The sequence below is a fragment of the Myxocyprinus asiaticus genome, chromosome 3, assembly GCF_019703515.2.
Source record: "Myxocyprinus asiaticus isolate MX2 ecotype Aquarium Trade chromosome 3, UBuf_Myxa_2, whole genome shotgun sequence".
Classification (NCBI taxonomy): Eukaryota; Metazoa; Chordata; class Actinopteri; order Cypriniformes; family Catostomidae; genus Myxocyprinus; species Myxocyprinus asiaticus.
Window position 1 is genome coordinate 25,976,730 of NC_059346.1, and position 19,520 is coordinate 25,996,249.

A 19,520-nucleotide genomic window follows, 5' to 3' on the forward strand; every position below is an offset into this window, starting at 1 on the left:
CCCTCAGAACGAGGTCGATCCTAGAATGCAACATCCGGAGATTCATGCCCTCGCAGTGAGGGCAGTGTGTCTCCGTGAGAGCTGCTCGTATGTGGGCACGGCCCAGACAGTGAACACAGCTCTCGTGATCATCAGGTAGCAGGATGTGCCGTTCACATAGAAATCACTTGCGGAACGACATCTTTAGAAAGACGCGTATCACGCAAGCGGCTCTTTTAGTCAATATTGTGTGTGTATCTATCTATCTTTCTAATATATATATATATATATATATACAGTGGTGTGAAAAAGTGTTTGCCCCCTGATTTCTTATTTTTGCATGTTTGTCACCTTATAGTATCAGATATCATATATATATATATATATATATATATATATATATATATACACATACATACATACACACACACACACACACACAATTTTTTTATAAACGAGGGACAAGCCTAAATTATTTTTTGTGGTAATCATTCATGCTGTAAATTGAGCTTAACCTGGATCGTTCCTTCATCCTGCAACATCCAGGTGAAGAGAACTATACCTCATTGGTTACCTAACTGTGAACTAAACTGTGAACCTATCAGTGATGATCTCAGCTAGGATATCAACAAGCTCACTGCAATTGGAGAGCTCACTCTAGTCAATCAAGCTCTCCATCAACTCAAGATTCACTGATAAAGGGGAGAAGAAATGGAGAAAAGTAACAAAATGAGAGAAGCGAATGAGAGAGAGGAGGAGGGCAGAGGGAAACTGGACCATGGCTTAGTCAGACAAAAAGCTCTCTGTCTAGACTATCACTGAAGCCTCTGTCCTGTTTCATTTTCTCTCTCACCCTCTTATTCCCCTCTTTCTTCTCTCCTTCATGCATTAGACCGCTATCCATCTTGCATTCCAATCCATCTTGCATTCCATTCCGAGTTCCTATCTCTTTCCCTGTCTTATTGTTTTCATTTTCTCTCCCTTGACTTTACAACACAATCTGTTCCCACCTCTATCCAATCTAATCTCTTTCTCTCCCTCTCTGTTGGTCCATGTAGGGCATGGTGATGTTGGAACATTCGGGACATAACACTCTTCTGCCTCCTCACGATAGACACACAAGGCATTGTGCAGAGTGAATGCAGAGGGCATCTCAGTGCAGGCACTCACTGTGCCCTGTGCCTGGCACCACCAGCAAGTTAATGCACCCACACAATACGCCATCCCCAGCCATATGCCACTAAAAACAACTTCAGAACACAAAAGAACTTCAAATAGATTTGACACATTTTTGGACTCTAGAGTTGAGGTATTGTTTGTTTGCTCTACAGTGGACATTGTATCATACAAGCTTAGTTTTTAGGGTTCACAACATCCATTTCATTTGGCTACAAAACTGAGTTCTGGATAGGGTAAAACCTAAAAAGAATAGTTCACACACAAATTAAAATTATCTAATCATTTTCTCACCCTCATGCTATCCCAGATGTGAATGACTTCCTTTCACCTGCTGAACACAAACAAAGATTTTTAGAAGAATATCTCAGCTCTGTTGGTCCATACAATGCAAGTGAATGGTGACCAGAGCTTTGAAGCTCCAAAAAATCACATAAATGCCACATAAAAGTAATCCAAAGACTTCAGTGGTTAAATCTATATATCTTCAGAAGCGATAGGATAGGTGTGGGTGAGAAACAGATCAATATTTAAGTCCTTTAAACTATAAATCTCCACTTTCACGTCCACATTCTTCTTCTTTTGTATTTGGCGATTCGCATTCTTCATGCATATCGCCACCTACTGGGCAGGGAGGAGAATTTATAGTAAAAAAGCATTTAAATATTTATCTGTTTCTCATCCACACCTGTCATAGTGCTTCTAAAGATATGGATTTAACCACTGGAGTTGTATGGATTATTTTTATGTTGCCTTTATGTGATTTTTGGACCTTCAAAGTTTTGGACACCATTCACTTGCATTGTATGGACCTACAGAGCTGAGATATTCTTCTAAAAATCATTGTTTGTGTCCTGCAGAAGATAGAAAGTCTTACACATCTGGGATGGCATGAGGGTGAGTTAATGATGAGAGAAATTTCCTGTTTGGGTGAACTATTCCTTAAATTTGATGCTGAAATGATGATATTCACACAGCAAATGATGAATTCCATGCAATCAGGGTCACTTTTGCATTCATATGCTGGAGTTTCAACCAATTGGAACGCTTATTCACTCAACGTACCATGCAACACCTTCATTATTTTAATTGGGTTACGTCTGATTAGTCTTGCCCACCTGTGTCTAACCTACAAAGGACTTAAGCATCTATTTACATACAGCCTTATGGCTGACATCTGTTTGTTATCATCTTAAACCACAGACCATGCGCAGCCCTGTTTAAGAATTACTGGTACTGTGGAACTAAGGAATGAAAAAAAAAATTAAGTATGACCTTAACGGAGTGAAAATGAATATGATTGTGGAATTTAGACTGTCTGCGTGTCGTGATTAAAGAAGCAAATCCTTTACCTGGGTGAAGAATGAATTGAATGCCATAATGGTTTGACCCTGACCCTAAAAAATGTCTAGGCTTTAGATGGAAGACCTGGTGAAGAGACCCCGCCACAACAACTTGTGTGGTCTTCTAAGTATAATTTATGGCTTCAAAAACCTGCAGGGATGGCTAAGTAAAACTGATGATCTGAAGAAATGCTCCTCATGAAACCTACTCCAGAGGTGAAACAAGGTGCAGGCCATCTCAAATGAGTTATACGAGACATTCTTTTATAAATCAACATTATTAGATTAACAAGACAGAGTCTAACAGACACCAATAAAAGGCTTTAAAGAGCATTTGTTCTCCCTCCCATTGTCCCTATAAAACATTTAACATAGTAACCATTGTTTCTACTAAAATACCAGTCACTACAGTAACATGGACATCAAAATATAGCTTTTATGAAGCATTTTTTAAAGTACAAATATTCTATGTAGTCTCTCGATGTAGTTAAAATGAATACAAACTGTATGCATAATTATTCAAGAATTAGAAAAATTATTGGTTTTAGATTTAACCAAACTGCGCTGCTTGACATGTCATGTCACCTACCCTTCGACTGTAGACTCATAAGTTCATAATGGATCAACTTCAAGCTGGAAGAAACATGGAATTTGATTTCCTGTTTTAACGATTGCCCACTGTAAAAATGGCATTTTGGAGGCAACTATGGTTACTATAGTACATTTTTGCACAGTTCACCTCAAATCTTACCTGGATGAAGAAATGGAAAAGTCTCCTCCATCCAACAATCTGATTTTGCAGAAGAGCATCCCATTGACAAACGGCACAGCCGTGAGCTCTTCCAGAGTGAAGTGTGTCTGAAACTTGAACTTCTTCTTTTTCATTAAAAACGCCATGTTCTTTTGACACTAGACTTTGGATGTTTGAAGACAGAGGTAGACAAATACAAAGAGACGGATGCGTCTTTTTAATCTGGTGCTTGGAAGTCCTTGTCAATTGATGTGTTTTGGTTCAGCATCTCTGAGAGGACTCAGCTGTCCAGAGAAACATACGGTGAAAAACAGCATGCCTCTCCTCTGCGCAGCAGCACCGTGGAAATGATGTCTCTCCTGAAATGCAAACACATCCCCTAAAAAGTTACCCTGAAGAAGTCCATTATATTCAGGTGTGAGCAAAATCCTCGGGTACCAAATGACCAAATCATTCAAATAAAGCAGCGCAAAATTTAGCGTGCTCCTTGAATATTTATGAAAATTGAAATGACAATATTATCTCTCTAATACTCCCCGGTTGTTCCCCAATGCCGAAACAGAACATTTGAATAGTGGCAGTTAGAATACGGTACTTACGTCGATTAACTGTTTTCATGTGGCAGCCAGGACTAAAATCACCCGACGAAACGACTAAAAACAACCCGAGACACTATTCAGATGTCGACAGAACCCCATCGACCGAACTAGCAGAGTACTAAAGTCAACAGTTAAGCGTTGAGTCAAAGCCAGACTGAATGAAACTGTCTTTGGCTCTTTAGTGAACTCCAACAAGCGCCGCCTCCATGGACGCGTGGATTTCCCTAAAACCAGCCAGAAATTTACATACACTATTTTAAACTCCCGTTACATCCACAACGTCGACTCATAACACACAGTGCACTCATTCTGAGATCAGTTTATTGTTTAGATTTGTCATGACGCAGTAGGGGATCTTACTGGCTTTCCGGATTGATCGATATTATATTCACTATTGGTAGTCTCTAGGAAGGCCGACATTTTTTTAAAGGAGTGTTAAGTGTTTCAAGGAGAACATTTTAATAGAAAAGAATGAATTTGCACGTATGTGAATCTGAAATGGAGAACCAGAATTGCTTGCGTTTTACTCTGAAAGGGACATAGCGCCATCTCGTGGCCAAAAAAACAAAACAGTACATTACATATTGCATGTAACAGGTTTGACAAACACAAGTCTAGTCTAAATATTTCAATACATTTAAATAAAATCAGTTTAAAGCTGATGTAAATTTGTGTGTTGAAATACTCCTATCCCAGCGTAACATGCAAAGATAACTATTAATAAGCCATTCATAGGTTAATTTCATGAAAACTGTAAACACTGTTGTGCTAGGAAAATTGTTGTGTTTGTTGAGCGACCCGCCAAGACACGCCCCCATTAACACTACTCAGCCAATGGCGTGAGTCGGGGGCGGGACTATCTCTTTGTTTGACCAATGGTATTCAGTTTCTGTTTTGAAAACTAAGTTTATTTTTGCAATTCCGTTTGGTGGCGCTAGTGGCACAGCAATTACATACTTCAGCTTTCAGGGGATAGTTCCACCCAAAAATGAAAACTCTCTCATCATTTACTCACCATCATGCCATCCCAAATGTATGATATGTATGACTCCAGTGGTTAAATTAGGGTGATCAGATGTCCCCGTTTTCCAGGGACAGTCCTGATTTTTGGTGGTCTGTCCCCGACTGGAGTTGTCCCAGTGAATATAACACATGGCAAGAAACTTAGCCCGATCAGCAAAGCCTACCGTATGTTGTTTATTTTGACCAACAGAGGGGGCTGCTCGCTATAGCAGCTTCAATTCGTTTGTATTCCTTCACTGATTACTTGGTCGGGCCAGTTTTGCCATTAAGAACTGGACCAGGCAAATTAAGAGAATTGTCATCATTGTTATAAACTTCAAGGTAAGGCACATACTTGCTATTTATGTTATAAAGTTATGTATTTTATGTATAGTTGTCATGTATTTGAAAACAGGTTCTGAATTCAGCATGGGATTGTATTGAAAGTTTGGCCTTCATAATTCTGGAAGTCCCGCACAGACCACACAAACTATAACATGCTAGTTAAAAGTAGTCAAATTAATCCCCGCAGATGAACAAATAAAATCAATCATTTGATCCCACCATCCCATCTCCCTCCCTCCTGCACTAGTAATATTCACACACTAAAGGAAGCACCTTCTCACATATTTGCTCATTTGTTGATTTCACATATACCCGAAATAAATTTCAAAGAAGAATCTGACATTAATAACATGGAAAAATAAATAAAAATATATAATAAAATATCTGCAAAGAAATGTACAGTAAGTCAGTACATCATAGCATAGTGACTGAAAAGGAGCACCATAATGCATAAGACTTGATCAAAATAAAAAGTGGTAATTAAGAAAAACAGGTCCATGTGAGATACTCAAACAGTTAGGTAAAATAGTGTTATAATAATAATTATTATTATTATTAGACCACTAAAATTATCAACTTTACCTCTGTGTTTGAATTTCATTGAGACATAGGCTGCAGTGTTCAATAGAACATGATACACTACACCGTAAAAATTATTTCCATGATTTGTTAACTTTATAGTTTTTGCCAAATCAACTTAGATTCAATAATGTATTCAGATAACATAAGAATTTGTGTTTTTAAATGAAATAATTCCACTAATTGTTATTTACTTTACCTTTTTGTTAAAATTATTATTTATTTATTTTTATCATTAAATTTTATTTTAAATGAACAAAAAATTTTAAGGCAATCAGGTTACTTACTTTTTTAAGTTAAACCAAAATCATTTCTTACAGTTCAGCACATTCACCATGGTCAAAATACATAAAATCCTATTTGTCCCCTTTTTTTAATAAGTAACTTGAAATTTCAATGACCTATTGACCACTGAACTTGAAATGTCCCTGTTTTTCATTTCAGAAATCTGGTCACCTTAGGTTAAATCCATTTCTTCAGAAAGGATATGATAAGTGCGGGTGAGAAACAGATCAAGATCAGTCCTTTTTTACTATCCACTTTTTCCTTAACGCGGAAGTGTTCCACGATTTCCGGTCTCCAGTGTTTTCACCTCCATTTGTGTTTATTCTTAGCATGTAAAGTATTGCATTTGTAGAAACTGGCAAAAACAAAAACAAAAACAAAAAAAACAATTGTGGCATGCCGATAGTCAAGATGACCATTTTTTTGTTGTTGTTGTTTGTTTTTTACAGTGCCTCACCCGAGTATGTAGATTATAAGAAGCAATGGTCCGAGGTGATATCATTCACTACTTTGAGTTGTTATGACAGCCAACAACTGCACAAGTTGAGCGTGAAATTCATTTTTACTCCAAATAACTCTTAAATAGTTATTGTTCTCCATCTGAATCGCTCGTTTCGGTTAGTTTTACATTGCATCTTGAGACCAGAAACAGAAAACAGGCAATTAGAATAATCATGGCGCCATCCAGTGGTTGCTCAGGAAATCTGTGGATAAATCTCTAATGGAGATTTATTGTAAAAAGGATTTAAATTTGATATTGATCCCTTCTTAAAATATGGATTTAACCACTGGAGTCTTATAGATTACTTTTATGTGGCCTTTATGTGATTTGGAACTTCAAAGGTCTGATCACCATTCACTTGCATTGAATGGACCAACAGAGCTGAGATATTCCTCTAAAATTGTTTGTTTGTGTTCTGCAGAAGAAAGAAAGTCAAACACATCTGGGATGGCATGAGGTAAATGATGAGAGAATTTTCATTTTGGGGTGAACTATTCCTTTAAATAAATAAATATTTCTTAGTTAGTTAGTTTCCAGTCAATTCTAAAAAAAAAAAATTTACAAAAATAAAAATAAAAAAATAGCAAGGAACTCTAGCAGTGGTGAGCTCGTTCCAACACGCAGACAAGCATTTTTCCTCCTGAGTGAAATAAATTGTCCAGACACAGTAGATCACAGAGTTATAAGGTATATGGATGGATCATAATTTGAAACTTGGACAACGGTAATTGATTTGCTAAACCAGAACCAGTGTTTCACACCTGGTATTGGCAGTTAGATGGGTAAAATAGTGAGACATATAGGTGAAGTACAAATTAAAAATTGTGTGGGCTAATTGACAACCTGTGTGGGCTTAACATGTATGGCTTTGTGGTGATATTTACAGTCATAAGATCACTGTGGCCTAGTTCTAGTCAAGCATTTGTGTCAAGCATTTGTGTCAAGTAATAGGTCAGGAGAGGTGACATTTCTTCTGATTTTGTGAGGCTGTGATACATAAGATGGAGGTGTTGCAAAATGATTTGCAAAATGTAATTGTATCCAAAACAACCCACAGGGACATTGCAGGCGGAGAGGAAACTAGGCCACTGCAGAACAATGAAAATGTATACTGTATTCAACTTTTCAATAGGGATTGTTCACAAAGTCATAGTTGGTCAAAATGTAAAGGACAAACTTCAGTACAGATGTTTCATACGTTCACAAAGGAAAAAATCTAGCAGTTCTGATTGTGGACCTATAGGTGAGCCAACTCATTAACAACAACAGAATTGCTAAGGTCTGCTACCATAATGTGAACAGCCAAGCTCTCAGCAGTTATAGAAGCTCAAGCGTTGATATCATTCAGTCGGTACTAAATGATTGCTCTCCCTACATTCGGCCAGCCAGAACCGTATCAGGAAGAAACTGTTTAATTTCTGGAATTTGTGATTTCAGGGAAGTCTTTTCTTGCAAATGTAAGATCAGATGCATCAGGTTGCTATAGTGTTCATAAAACCCTGTCTTTCAAGCTGCATGCAATCTCACAGTCTGCTTTTGCTAAAGTCTTCCATATCTGAATTTGATACGATTCTTCAGCTTGTGTCCTTCATTCCCTTGTCAGTACTTAACACTCAAATATGTCTTAAAAACAAACCAACAAAAATAAAGATATTGTTTCTCTTGGTATGTTAGACTTCTCCACATATCTGTGTCTTTCTTTCTGCTCACAAGCAATAATATAATAACTTCCCCCATGTAAAGCACGTTGTATTTTGGGAAACTGCCTTTTCAAGAAAACCAAATCCTAAATTTAACTTCAGAAAACTGCCTCCAGCTCTATCAAGCCTGTGAGGTACCATTAAGGGTACTTGTAGTATTCTGACAAAACATTATAAAATTGCTGTACTTTTTGAAAACTGTCTTAAAGGTGTTCAGTAACTTTTTTGTTTGTATCATCTTAAACTTACACTGACACCAAGCTTTTTGAATGCACCATCATTCAAAATCAATTGTTTTCAGTTTCAGATGCCATTGTAGAAATGTACTATTAACAGTCAGTCATGATTATTTAAATCCATGAGTAAAAGTGACAAATAACAGGGCGACTACTGAGATTAAGTGAATAGTATTCTGCTGATCATGTGATTCTAACATGGCAGCCCCCATGTGTGGACCCTATCCATGTAGAATAAATCAGCTTTTATAAAGTTACTGATATGAGTCTTTATCTCATATGAGTGGTAATGATTTTATACATCATATAACATAATATATTTCAAAATTACAATACATTTATTTAGGAGTAAAAATGCGGAGTGCACCTTTAAAAGCTATTGCTGTCGATGCAAGGCAATATTTTAAAAATACCATGTTTCAACAAATTATATGCACCGAAAAAAAAACACGATACTTTGCTGTTTCATAGTGGAGAAATATGGAAATTATAATAATAAGTAAGCTTTATTTATTGAAAAAAGCATTTAGATTTAGATAACCTGGATTGAAGTGATTGGTGAGTGAATGTGTCCATCACTTTCATTCTTAGTCCCTCCCATTCCATGGCCCCTCCCCTCTCAGTCAAGTCAGTTACTCATTTCCTGTCGGGCACGAGTCTTATCCCGCTGACCCGCTCTACCGGCATTTGCTTTGCGTCAGCTGTCAGACAGACCGCCAATTCAAACATCTCAAATTTATGGATTTATCTCCAAAACGAGATTTAGAGCGATGCATATGAATGATTTCGCTGATTGGTCTGCGCGTTTTCGACACAAGCATCGGTGGAACATCCAGCTCGTCACTGTGACCGGGAGCTCTCGATTTTCAACCTTACAGCAAAATATAACGTCTATTGTTGAAGAAAAGAGTCTCGAATGAGGATAGATAACCTATTAGACGGGTTTTGAATCTTATCTCAATGTAAATCTGTCCCGCATCTTAACTGAAATCGATAGTTGCCGCTCCGAGTGGAAATACGTGACCAGCTCCTGTCCGAGATCACACTCCCCATACGCCGTGTTTTTGTGTTTAGCCACCAGTCTGGAGTTCAGCCCGTGTAATATGCATCAGCGAGGGTCGTTCGTCTCTCCGTTGCTCAGTGGTGTTTTCTGTCAGTGTCGCTCTGAGGAGTATCAGGGCTCTGATCCCGGGGGTGGTGTTGGTGACCGGACTCTGAGCTCCACGCTTCACGCATCAACAGACTCCGAGCACGGCCACGATGACTCCTGCGACTCCCCGCATCAGTGCCCGGTGTGCGGCACTCTCGAGCAAGAGCATCGGCTCAAGGTGCTCTTCCAGATCTTGGATGTCAACAGAGACGGAGGCATCTGTGTCAACGACTTGACCATAGGGCTGAAAAAGCTGGGCGTCCATCGCACTGAACATGAACTTATGGTGAGTTATTTCACTTTATCTTCACTTTATTTAATACCATGGAGTTACTCCCCTCTATAATACGAGTATGAGTCAGATCAAATATTTAGAGTATAGTAGATACGCTGGTCTTTCTGTAGATATAGATGGACAACATACCCAGAGACTTACACCTAATGTAAGCTATTTTGTTTATGGTTCATGATAGAAAAACATATTAAAACCTAAAAAGTTATGGAAACGCGTAGGACATACACAACAGCTGTTAAAGGTACACTCAGTATTTTTTTCCTCATTAAAAAAGTTTAACTTCTAAAGACATGAATTGTAATTTTGCAATATATATATTAAATCATGACCACTCACATTAAAATGAAGACTCCAGTCATATCAGTAACCTTATAAAAGCTGTTTTATTCTACATGGAGAGGGTCCGCACATGGGGGCTGCCATGTTAGAATCACATGACCAGCTGAATACTACTCACTCAATCTCAGTAACCCTCCTGTTATTTGACATTTTCACTCAATGATTGAAGTAATCATGGCTACAATGGCATCTGAAACTGAAAACTATTGATTTTAAATATTGCTGCATCCATGCCACTAGGTGTCAGTGTAAGTGCAAGATGACACAAAGACAAAAGTTACTGAGTGCACCTTTTTAACCTGAGGTATTGCCTTTAGATAATGCCTCAGGTTAAAAACAATTTAAAGCTCAAATGTTTGAGCTCAAAAGCATCTGTGGCATAATGTGTATTACCACAAAAATAATTTAGCCAAAATCGCATTTACAGTAGGGCATTTGCTGTACTGTGGAAGTGTCATGACAACAAAGTTGTACATTTGGATATAACTTTAGACAGATAAGGTAAGCAAGCAATTTAATCACACAAAAATCATGTTAACAAGTACAAGGTTTAAGTCCTTTGGCCATACTTTTAAAACAGCATGTATTTGAACGTTTATGGACTGGCTCCATTTACTTCTATTGCCGTTAAATGATTTTTTTTGTGTGTGTTCACTACAAGTTAAGCTCAATCAACAGCATTTGTGGCATAATATTGATTACCACAAAAATTTATTTTGACTTGCCTCTCCTTTTCTTTAAAAAAAAAAAAAAAAAAAAAGAAAGAAAAAAGCTAAAATCCAGGTTCCACTGAGGCACATACAATGGAAGTGAATGGTGCCAATTGTAAACGTTAAAATACTCACTGTTTCAAAAGTATAGCTACAAGACATAAACAATATGTGTGTTAACATGATTGTAGTGTGATAAAATCGCTTACTGACCTTTTCTGTGTAAAGTTATTGCCAATTTAACAATGATGTAATGTCAACAAACCCTAAAATGACTGTAAAAATGACGATTTAAACAACTTTACACCTCAAATAATACATTTGTTTTAAAAGAGGAATAAATGTAAGTGCTTTTATAAAATTATAAGCTTCACATTGCTGTCTTTATATCCTCAGAATTGGCCCCATTAACTTCCATTTCAAGTGCCTCACTGTAACGTCATTATTTATTTATTTATTTTAAAGAAAAGGGCAGTCGAAAAGTCGAAATAATTTTTTGTGGTGATCAACATTATGCAACAAATGCTGTCTGTTGAGCTTAACTTAACTTGTATCACCGGCTTTTGGTGTAATTTTGAAAAATACCTGGCACCCTCACTGACTGAATCAGCACATTTGAGTGACATTTGCCTTAACACAGTGACATAAAGGACAACTGTGAAGAGGATTGGTGACTTTCCTAGAGGAGATTACTGTTGTTTTCGGTGTGTTTGATGTGGACATATGGCTAAAAAAGACCTCTATTGTTGGGTGACACAATAGCCATGCCCACACATCCTGCCATAAGAAATTCTATTTACTGTAACATAGTCTGGGTCTCTATTTTGAGGCAGATCTCTAGGTATCTATCCACCTCATTTTTTTAAAGCGATAAAGACAGATGTGGTTGGTCATTTAGCTTAAACTACAGCAGACAGACTGAGAACAAGTTTATAGAACTCAAAGTAATGTTTTTCTTCGCTTTACATTAGATATCCATATACAGATAAATGTTATTTTACTAATCTAAATGTCAGTACAAAATAATTTAGTAGTGGAATGTGGCTCTATTATGTTTATTATATCCATCAAGTCGTGCATTTGCGCAAAGGACGAGGAAATGCGTAACTAGACAAGAGTCTCTTGAGAACATACTCCAAATCAATTAGCACAAGCAGCATGCTTGCATCCAGCAAATCAGGGAATGCAACCTGGGATACTGATTGTCTGGAATGTGTATTGTTTTTGTAGTCACTACAAGACCTACTTGTCATTTATGATTTACAACTGTGGAGGAGCTCCTCTCTCCTTCCCCCTCTCCTCCTCTCTGTAATAAGAGAAGGGGGGAGGATGATTAATGGACAACTTTGATCCTTTTACAGGTCACATAATGTTAGTGTTTTCAGAACAAATTGAGGGACCGTTTCAGAGATGGTTTACTTATTGCCTTATAATGAAGACAAGCATGTTCTGCACACCATATTACTAATAGTTTGCTTTCAGGGTGTGATTGAGTTAAAAGTTTTAAAAAGCAAAGAGCTCGGTTTTAGGTTACCAGGTTTCCTTAATGTCTGACATTTTTTTAGACAGTAGCGATTTTGGTCAAAAGCCTGGCTACAGAAATTTTGCACATCAATAATTCCTTACTTGCTTACTAAGCCTGCTGAGTTTTGTTGGCAATGCTCAAAATGACCAGCACTGTAACAGTGTTATTACATGTTTATTTATTAAGGTCAAAGAGTTTACTGCTTAATTCGCAACCTGCAAACATAGAACAACATTTGCTTCACTTACGGAGGGCAAAAATAACTTGTTGGCACTTCAATTATCAAGGGTGGATTACAGTGGTGGATACTTCTTGAGGTTCATTTGCAAGTCAGATTCGTAAATGCAGTGAGAAAATAAATGCAAATGTAGCACTTGCATTGTGTGGTTCGGATCACAGAGCTTGCCATGGGAGTTTTTATTCTCACAGCCGCTCAGAAATACAGACCAATAAAATATGGTGGATAAACTGGCTGCTACAGGGCTTCATATCTGTGATCTACTTTGGAATGTTTCTGTAGCATCGTTGTAGGTTCTACACATAATTGTTTTCCAAACACTTTCTCAAGACTTTTTCTATTCACCTTATGCACCAGAGAAACTAGCACCCAGCCATCTTGAAAATGTTGTCTCTGAACTTCTGGTCTAGCATTTTCTATCTAGATATCTATGGTGTTGACATCAAAGTGCAATTAGGTAGCAAAGGATTTACAGGTTGACAAAAGTTATCATGAGTATTTTAAAGTGTTCAGGGGATGTCATAACAACTGGAAGCAGAGGGAGGAGATAAAACATGAGTACTTAATAAATTCACATCCTACATTCATGCTGTGGACACAATGGTATGCCTCTGTGCTCATGAAACTCCAAGAGACAACACAAAGTCATTAATAAATATCTCTGTACGACACCTCAGACCATCTTCTCATGTCATTCATCTATCTCGTTATTGTTAAGGTAAGCAGATTTTTTGAGTGTTAAACTGGGACGGGGGAAGTAGTGCCACTACAGTATATTTAAACACACATTTACATGTGAAAGTGTAAGTTTTATTTTATATTCCTTTTACAACCATTTTAATCACATTTAAGCTTTTTAAAAATTCGAGGTGACAAATCAATTTTTAAAAGTACAAATGTAATTTCCTCTCATGTCATGAACTTACATGTGAAATAATACAAGCTGTCACTGTTTGAAATTTCATGTCAACTACACATTTTTCACACATTATTAACCAATTAAAACCTAAAAAATGAAGCAGAATTACACGTGTAACAATTAGTGTATCATGAAAAGTGTAGTGTGTCACAGCTGTCTGAATGTGATCTGCCAAGTCCAATTTACCTCCGAGGGTTTTGGAAAAACAAACATTTACAATGACGGCAAAACACCTCACTAGCATTGTCACGTAGTAAAGGGGTGGTGCAGACTCACACCATTAACTTTTGGTAAAAAATACTTTCTGTGCTCTCACACTTAATCCATTTTGATCGACTCTCCACAGTAGCTTCAATGGAATCCGGAAGTTAAGAGACATAACACAGAAGTGTGAAGCGCTGAACAGGGGCGGGGCTGAATAAAGTGAATAGTGTCTTAATTACTTGACTCTTTGGTCACAAGCAATGAGCTAATGACTTTTTCTGTGGAACAAGGAAATCAGTGGAACATCAGTATGAATTGTAGGACTAATTCCATTCATTTACTTATGTCTGCGCTTGTTTGTGTTTGAGCTATGGTTTGTTTATATGGGCAGTAGGGCTGCATGATTTGGACAAAATCATATTACGTTTATTTTTTAAATATTGCAATTTGAACTGCGATATGGTAAACAAAAAACTAGTAAATTATTCCTTCTGACCACAATTTGGTAATGTTTTGCCCATGCTCTACTGCCAATAAAAAGACTTGCGCTACTCTTAATAGTATAATTGACTTATCTTAAAAAAATAAAAAAATCCACTTCAGACCCAAACAAACAAATAAAATTGTGAAAGAAAGAGAAAAAAACAGTCTTCTTCATATTCATGTTGTACCTGTCCACTGTGTACATGTTTTTGTCCACTTTGTGATATGGTGTCAGCCCACAATGTATCATTATATTTTGGACTTACTTAATTGAATTTTATATTATTGTAATATTTATTTGTTTATTTTGTTATTATTATTACTATAAAATAGCAATATATATCTGTAATAAAATCTTATTCTGCACTCAGTAATTTTTTGGAGTATGTTGAAGTATGGCTTACACTGACACCTTGTGGCATGGATGCTGCATAATTTAAACAGTAGTTTTCAGTTACCATTGCCATTGTAGAAATTCACTATGCACAGTAAACCAGGATTAATTTAATCCATGAATGAAAGTGTCCAATAACAGGGCAGTTACTGAGATTAAGCAAGTAGTATTTAGCTGGTCATGTGATGCTAACATGGCTGCCCCCATAAGATGCCCCTGCTCCATGTAGAATAAAAGAGCTTTTGTAAGGTTAATGATATGACTGAACCCTTCATCTCACATAAGTGGTCATAATTTTATACATATGTTTAAAAAAAAACTATTCAATTCTTTAGAGAAAAAAAAACTTTTAAATGAGGAAAAAATTACTGGGTGCACCTTTAACTTGCATGAGACATTGTTATGCAGTCCAGTTAAACGAAGGAACTCTTGGAGGAAGAACTTTAAGGGGACCTATTATGCAAAATTCACTTTTACATGGTGTTTGAACATAAATGTGAGTCGGCAGTGTGTGTACACAACCACCCTACAATGTTAAAAGTCCACCCACTCCTCTTTCTTATATTTCTATTAATCAAAATCAGTGTCTCAAAATGATCGGTTTTCGTATCCGCTCTAAAGCGACGTCACTTTAGAGCAGGCCACGCCCACGACTGGTGACGGACTCCACCATATAATCGTAGATCCTCCCCTGAGTGATCGACACACGGTCCGTCATTTTTTTCCACGCTGGAGCAGCTACAGTGAGAAGAATAATGTCTCAACTTCGTAAGCGTCATAAGCGTTCTGTTGTTGGCTGTAAAAGTGAACATAAGAGTCTTCATGTACTCCCGGCATCAGAGCCACTGAAGACGCAGTGGACAAGTTTTGTTTTTTTACCAAAATTCATGTATGTTTGTGCAAATCATTTTACACCAGACTGCTTTGTGAATGAGGGTCAATATAAAGCAGGATTTTCAAAAAATTTGACTCTCAAGCATGGATCAGAACTGTTCGTGTTCCAGCTTTATATCCTGAAGATGTAAGTATCGCACTTTATATTTTGTGAATGTTTGCAAATCGCCTTTCCAAATGTGCTTGTTAGCTGATTCCACCGCTAATGCAGCTAAAGTTACCATTGTCTCTGATTGTATTTACGGAGACCAGGGCTATGTCGTTATAACTTAATTGCACATGACGTCACATCACTGCATTGCTGTGGCGTGAAATGCAGATGGAGGGCAGGAAGTGATTTTCTACATAAGAAACACTATCACAAACTCAAAATGCCTATGTTTCGCATCGTTTACGGTTGCTCATACATATATGGCTGAACTCCGGTATTCACGGTGTCAGTCATATCAGTTCTAATTTGTTGTTGCTATAGTATCCGAAGCATGAGCTGTAAAGGCACAGCCCTCTTCCGGAAAGGGGGCGGGGAGCAGCAGCTCATTTGCATTTAAAGAGACACACACAAAAACAGAGTGTTTTTGATTCCACCCAAAAAGAGGCATTTACAACATGGTATAATAAATGATCCGTGGGGTATTTTGAGCTGAAACTTCACAGACACATTCTGGGGACACCTGAGACTTATATTACATCTTGTAGAAAGGGGCATAATAGGTCTCCTTTAAAGCAAGTTCACATCCACAATAGCTGTATACCTCACCTCCTCTGTCCACAAAATCCCGGTGCCATAGGGTATATTATTTGTGTATTAACTTGTAGCAGCCAAACAGATTTGTAATTAAAACTGTAATAAAACACTAACACAAAACAGACAGGACAGATCAGAGCACATAAACTTGGAAGCAAGCAGCGTGCATACAATATTTATGTAATTAATTAAATCGTAGCCCTTTGCGGTTTAATAATTGGTCATATCGCAATTTTGATTTTATTTTGATTAATTGTGCAGAATGCTTTATAATTCTAAGGGTTTTAAAATCAATCTTAAATAGGTCGATGGAACAGTTTATGTGGGCCCATGTATGTACACTAAGTGTATACTGAACAATTCACTTTTATTCTGCCCAGGGACTAAAAACGAAATGTTTTTCATTTCGGTTCGTTCTGAGCAAAATAAAAAAATGTTGTTCCTGTTCAGAAGTTCTGCAGCAACAAATGGTTACCGGTTAGAACAAAATAAATGAACGGTTAATAACCTGCCATGTTGTCAGATCTCGCAACAGAAACCTGGTCTGGAAAACAAGCTGAAAATAAGCCACTTGCCTCACCAAAATAAGTGAAAATAGGAACACAAAAAATTGTGGTGGATTTATCAGCAGAGAAATCATAAGCATACAGTTAATTAACAGTTAGGTATAATTTTAATTACAGATCTGCTTCTCAATCAAAACTCAGCTGCATCAAATCTGCATTAATGCATCATATCTAACAATAATTCAGTAAAGACTTGGAAAGGTAATTTTACCTCTATTGTTTCTTACTTTATATCTGGATTAGCCTTGCATGTATATGTAGTAATTATACATAGATGTTAAAAAGGTTTTCAGTTTCAGGATACAACATTCATAATGGATAATTGACCTTTCACTAAGCTCTGCCCTCCTTGTTTATGGTTGCTAGCTCTGACAAGCTCTGCATAACTCCCCATAGGATTGAATGGTAAATTGCTGTGAACGGCATGGTTTTCGGCAAAATATTCTCATAAACGGAATTGACAATATTATTACATGGGCTGGAATGAAGAGTGACATTGTAATACATACACTGTAAAAACAAAATCCTGTTGTTTTTAAAAAAGAAAAAACTGGCAGCTGTGGTTGCCAGAATAATTATGTAAAAAATACAGTACAAATGTAAACAACTTTACAGGACAACCTGTAAATTTTACAGTTTAAAACTGTTGTAATTTACATGACCATGCTGGTACTGAAAAAAAAAAATTCTGTTAAATTTACAGCAAAAAACAAAACTCATAAACTTGATATTAACCTTCTGAAACTAAAAATCAGCTTTTTACTTTATACGGTTTTGTTAATCACCATAAAAATTACAGAACAAGGGGGGAAAAGAACTACTTTGATTGGGCAGTATATTTAGTTATCTTCGACTGGTGACATGTAGATTTAAAGACACCTTAACTTGGGCTATATTACCAGGTGACCAGTGTGTTTGATTAGAGGAAGTTTGAAGATGAAAAGTAAATGCATAGTATATGCTGAGAAGACATTGGGTTACATTCATTTTAAAAATTTTTTATTTTTTTTATCCCCTTTTCTCCCAATTTGGAATGCCCAATTCCCACTACTTAGTAGGTCCTCGTGGTAGTGCAGACGAGTGTCAGTTGCCTCCACTTCTGAGACAGTCAATTTGCGCATCTTATCACGTGGCTCGCTCTGCATGACACCGCGGAGACTCACAGCACGTGGAGGCTCATGCTGCTCCGCGATCCACGCACAACTTACCATGCGCCTCATTGAGAGCGAGAACCCCTAATCGTGACCATGAGGAGGTTACCCCGTGTGACTCTACCCTCCCTAGCAACCAGGCCAATTTGGTTGCTTAGGAGACCTGGCTGGAGTCACTCAGCACACCCTGGATTCAAACTCAAAACTCCAGGGGTGGTAGTCAGCGTCAGTACGCACTGAGCAACCCAGGCCCCTCTCGTGGATTACATTCTTTAAAACAAATTGTTCTCGACTATATACTGTTTATTAAACCTTCAATGAATGGGTTATGTGCTGACTTCCTTTTCTTTGGCTTTCTATCTTGTTTCTGAACAGCAATCTAAATCGAGAAAATCTGTGATTTGGCTACTAAAAACAGCCATTTGGCTCCTTAATGTTTCAGTTTAGGAGCCAATGACTCGAGTAATTTTTTTAAAGTCTGGAGCCCTGTAGTGATTCACCTAAATGAAAACTCTTGGCCAAAACACAAGTACTGGACACCAAAAATGATTATTTTAAAGTAGACTTTGTTTAGAATAATTCAATTCTAAATGTTATTATTAGGGATGCCCCAAAAGCATTTTTGTTTTCTATACATATACATTTCATTATAAAATGGAGTTGACCGAAAACAATTACATACAAAAATGTGTAGCCTATTAAGAAAACCTTTATTGTTAACTACTCTCTTTTGTGTTCACTTTAGTTGTGATAGGAAATCACATTACTCAATTTAAATATAATTGTCATTTGTAATATATTATTATTATTATTATTGTTGTTAAATATATATATATATATATATATATATATATATATATATATATATATATATATATATAATGTTTTATTATACAATAATACAATTTCAGTCGTAATTTCTTAACTTTAAACCCTTTGGCTTTTATTTTGGGAGAACACTCCAGGAATAATGTCAAACTTCTGTCTGTAGGCTTGTTCACAGTTGTTTTAATATGCTTCTTATTGCAAATCATTATATATACAAATCTTTAATGTCACAGGAATTATTAAAATGTACACATCTAGCTGTTCTTACACATCTGAACTGCACTTACGTGTTAGTTTGGAATGCCACTAACAAAAGCAGAGTGATACAATCAGTAAAGCGTCCCATTGCTGGTGGTCTGAGCTATCAGCACACTTGGAATGCCCCTCGTCCAATCAGATTAGAGGACTGGAACTAACTGTTGTATAATTAAATAAAGAGCATTGTAACAGAGCCAAGTCTCTGTCATTTCAAAATAAAAGTCCAGAAATAAATAAGTAAATTTATTTTGGGCATGTTCATAGTTAAAAGTCCCATGTTATGCACCAAATCTTTTTTTTTTTTTTTTAATTATTATTATTATT

General features: G+C 36.9%; 2 protein-coding genes across 4 annotated transcripts in view; one reads left to right on the top strand and one right to left on the bottom strand.

Annotated features, from left to right (window-relative positions):
• LOC127422292 (protein FAM102A-like) overlaps window positions 1-4,023 on the bottom strand; it is a 77,892-nt gene extending 73,869 nt beyond the window's left edge. The window contains exons 1-2 of one of the 2 annotated variants that reach the window (XM_051665718.1): window positions 3,849-4,023; window positions 3,250-3,608 (exon numbers count right to left, since the gene is read on the bottom strand). In XM_051665718.1, coding sequence (XP_051521678.1) covers window positions 3,250-3,395 — 146 coding nt within the window. In that variant the 5' untranslated portion in view covers window positions 3,396-3,608; window positions 3,849-4,023. Of the gene's footprint in view, window positions 1-3,249; window positions 3,609-3,848 lie in introns of those variants that run through there. The other variant, XM_051665726.1, reaches the window with a different exon arrangement.
• A 5,115-nt stretch (window positions 4,024-9,138) lies between these two features.
• The window catches only part of LOC127422233 (calcium-binding mitochondrial carrier protein SCaMC-2-B-like), a 32,429-nt gene continuing 22,047 nt past the window's right edge, over window positions 9,139-19,520 (top strand). For both annotated transcript variants that reach the window (XM_051665608.1, XM_051665593.1), the window contains exon 1: window positions 9,139-9,933. In XM_051665608.1, the coding sequence (XP_051521568.1) occupies window positions 9,601-9,933 (333 nt within the window). In that variant the 5' untranslated portion in view covers window positions 9,139-9,600. The remainder of the gene's footprint in view (window positions 9,934-19,520) is intronic.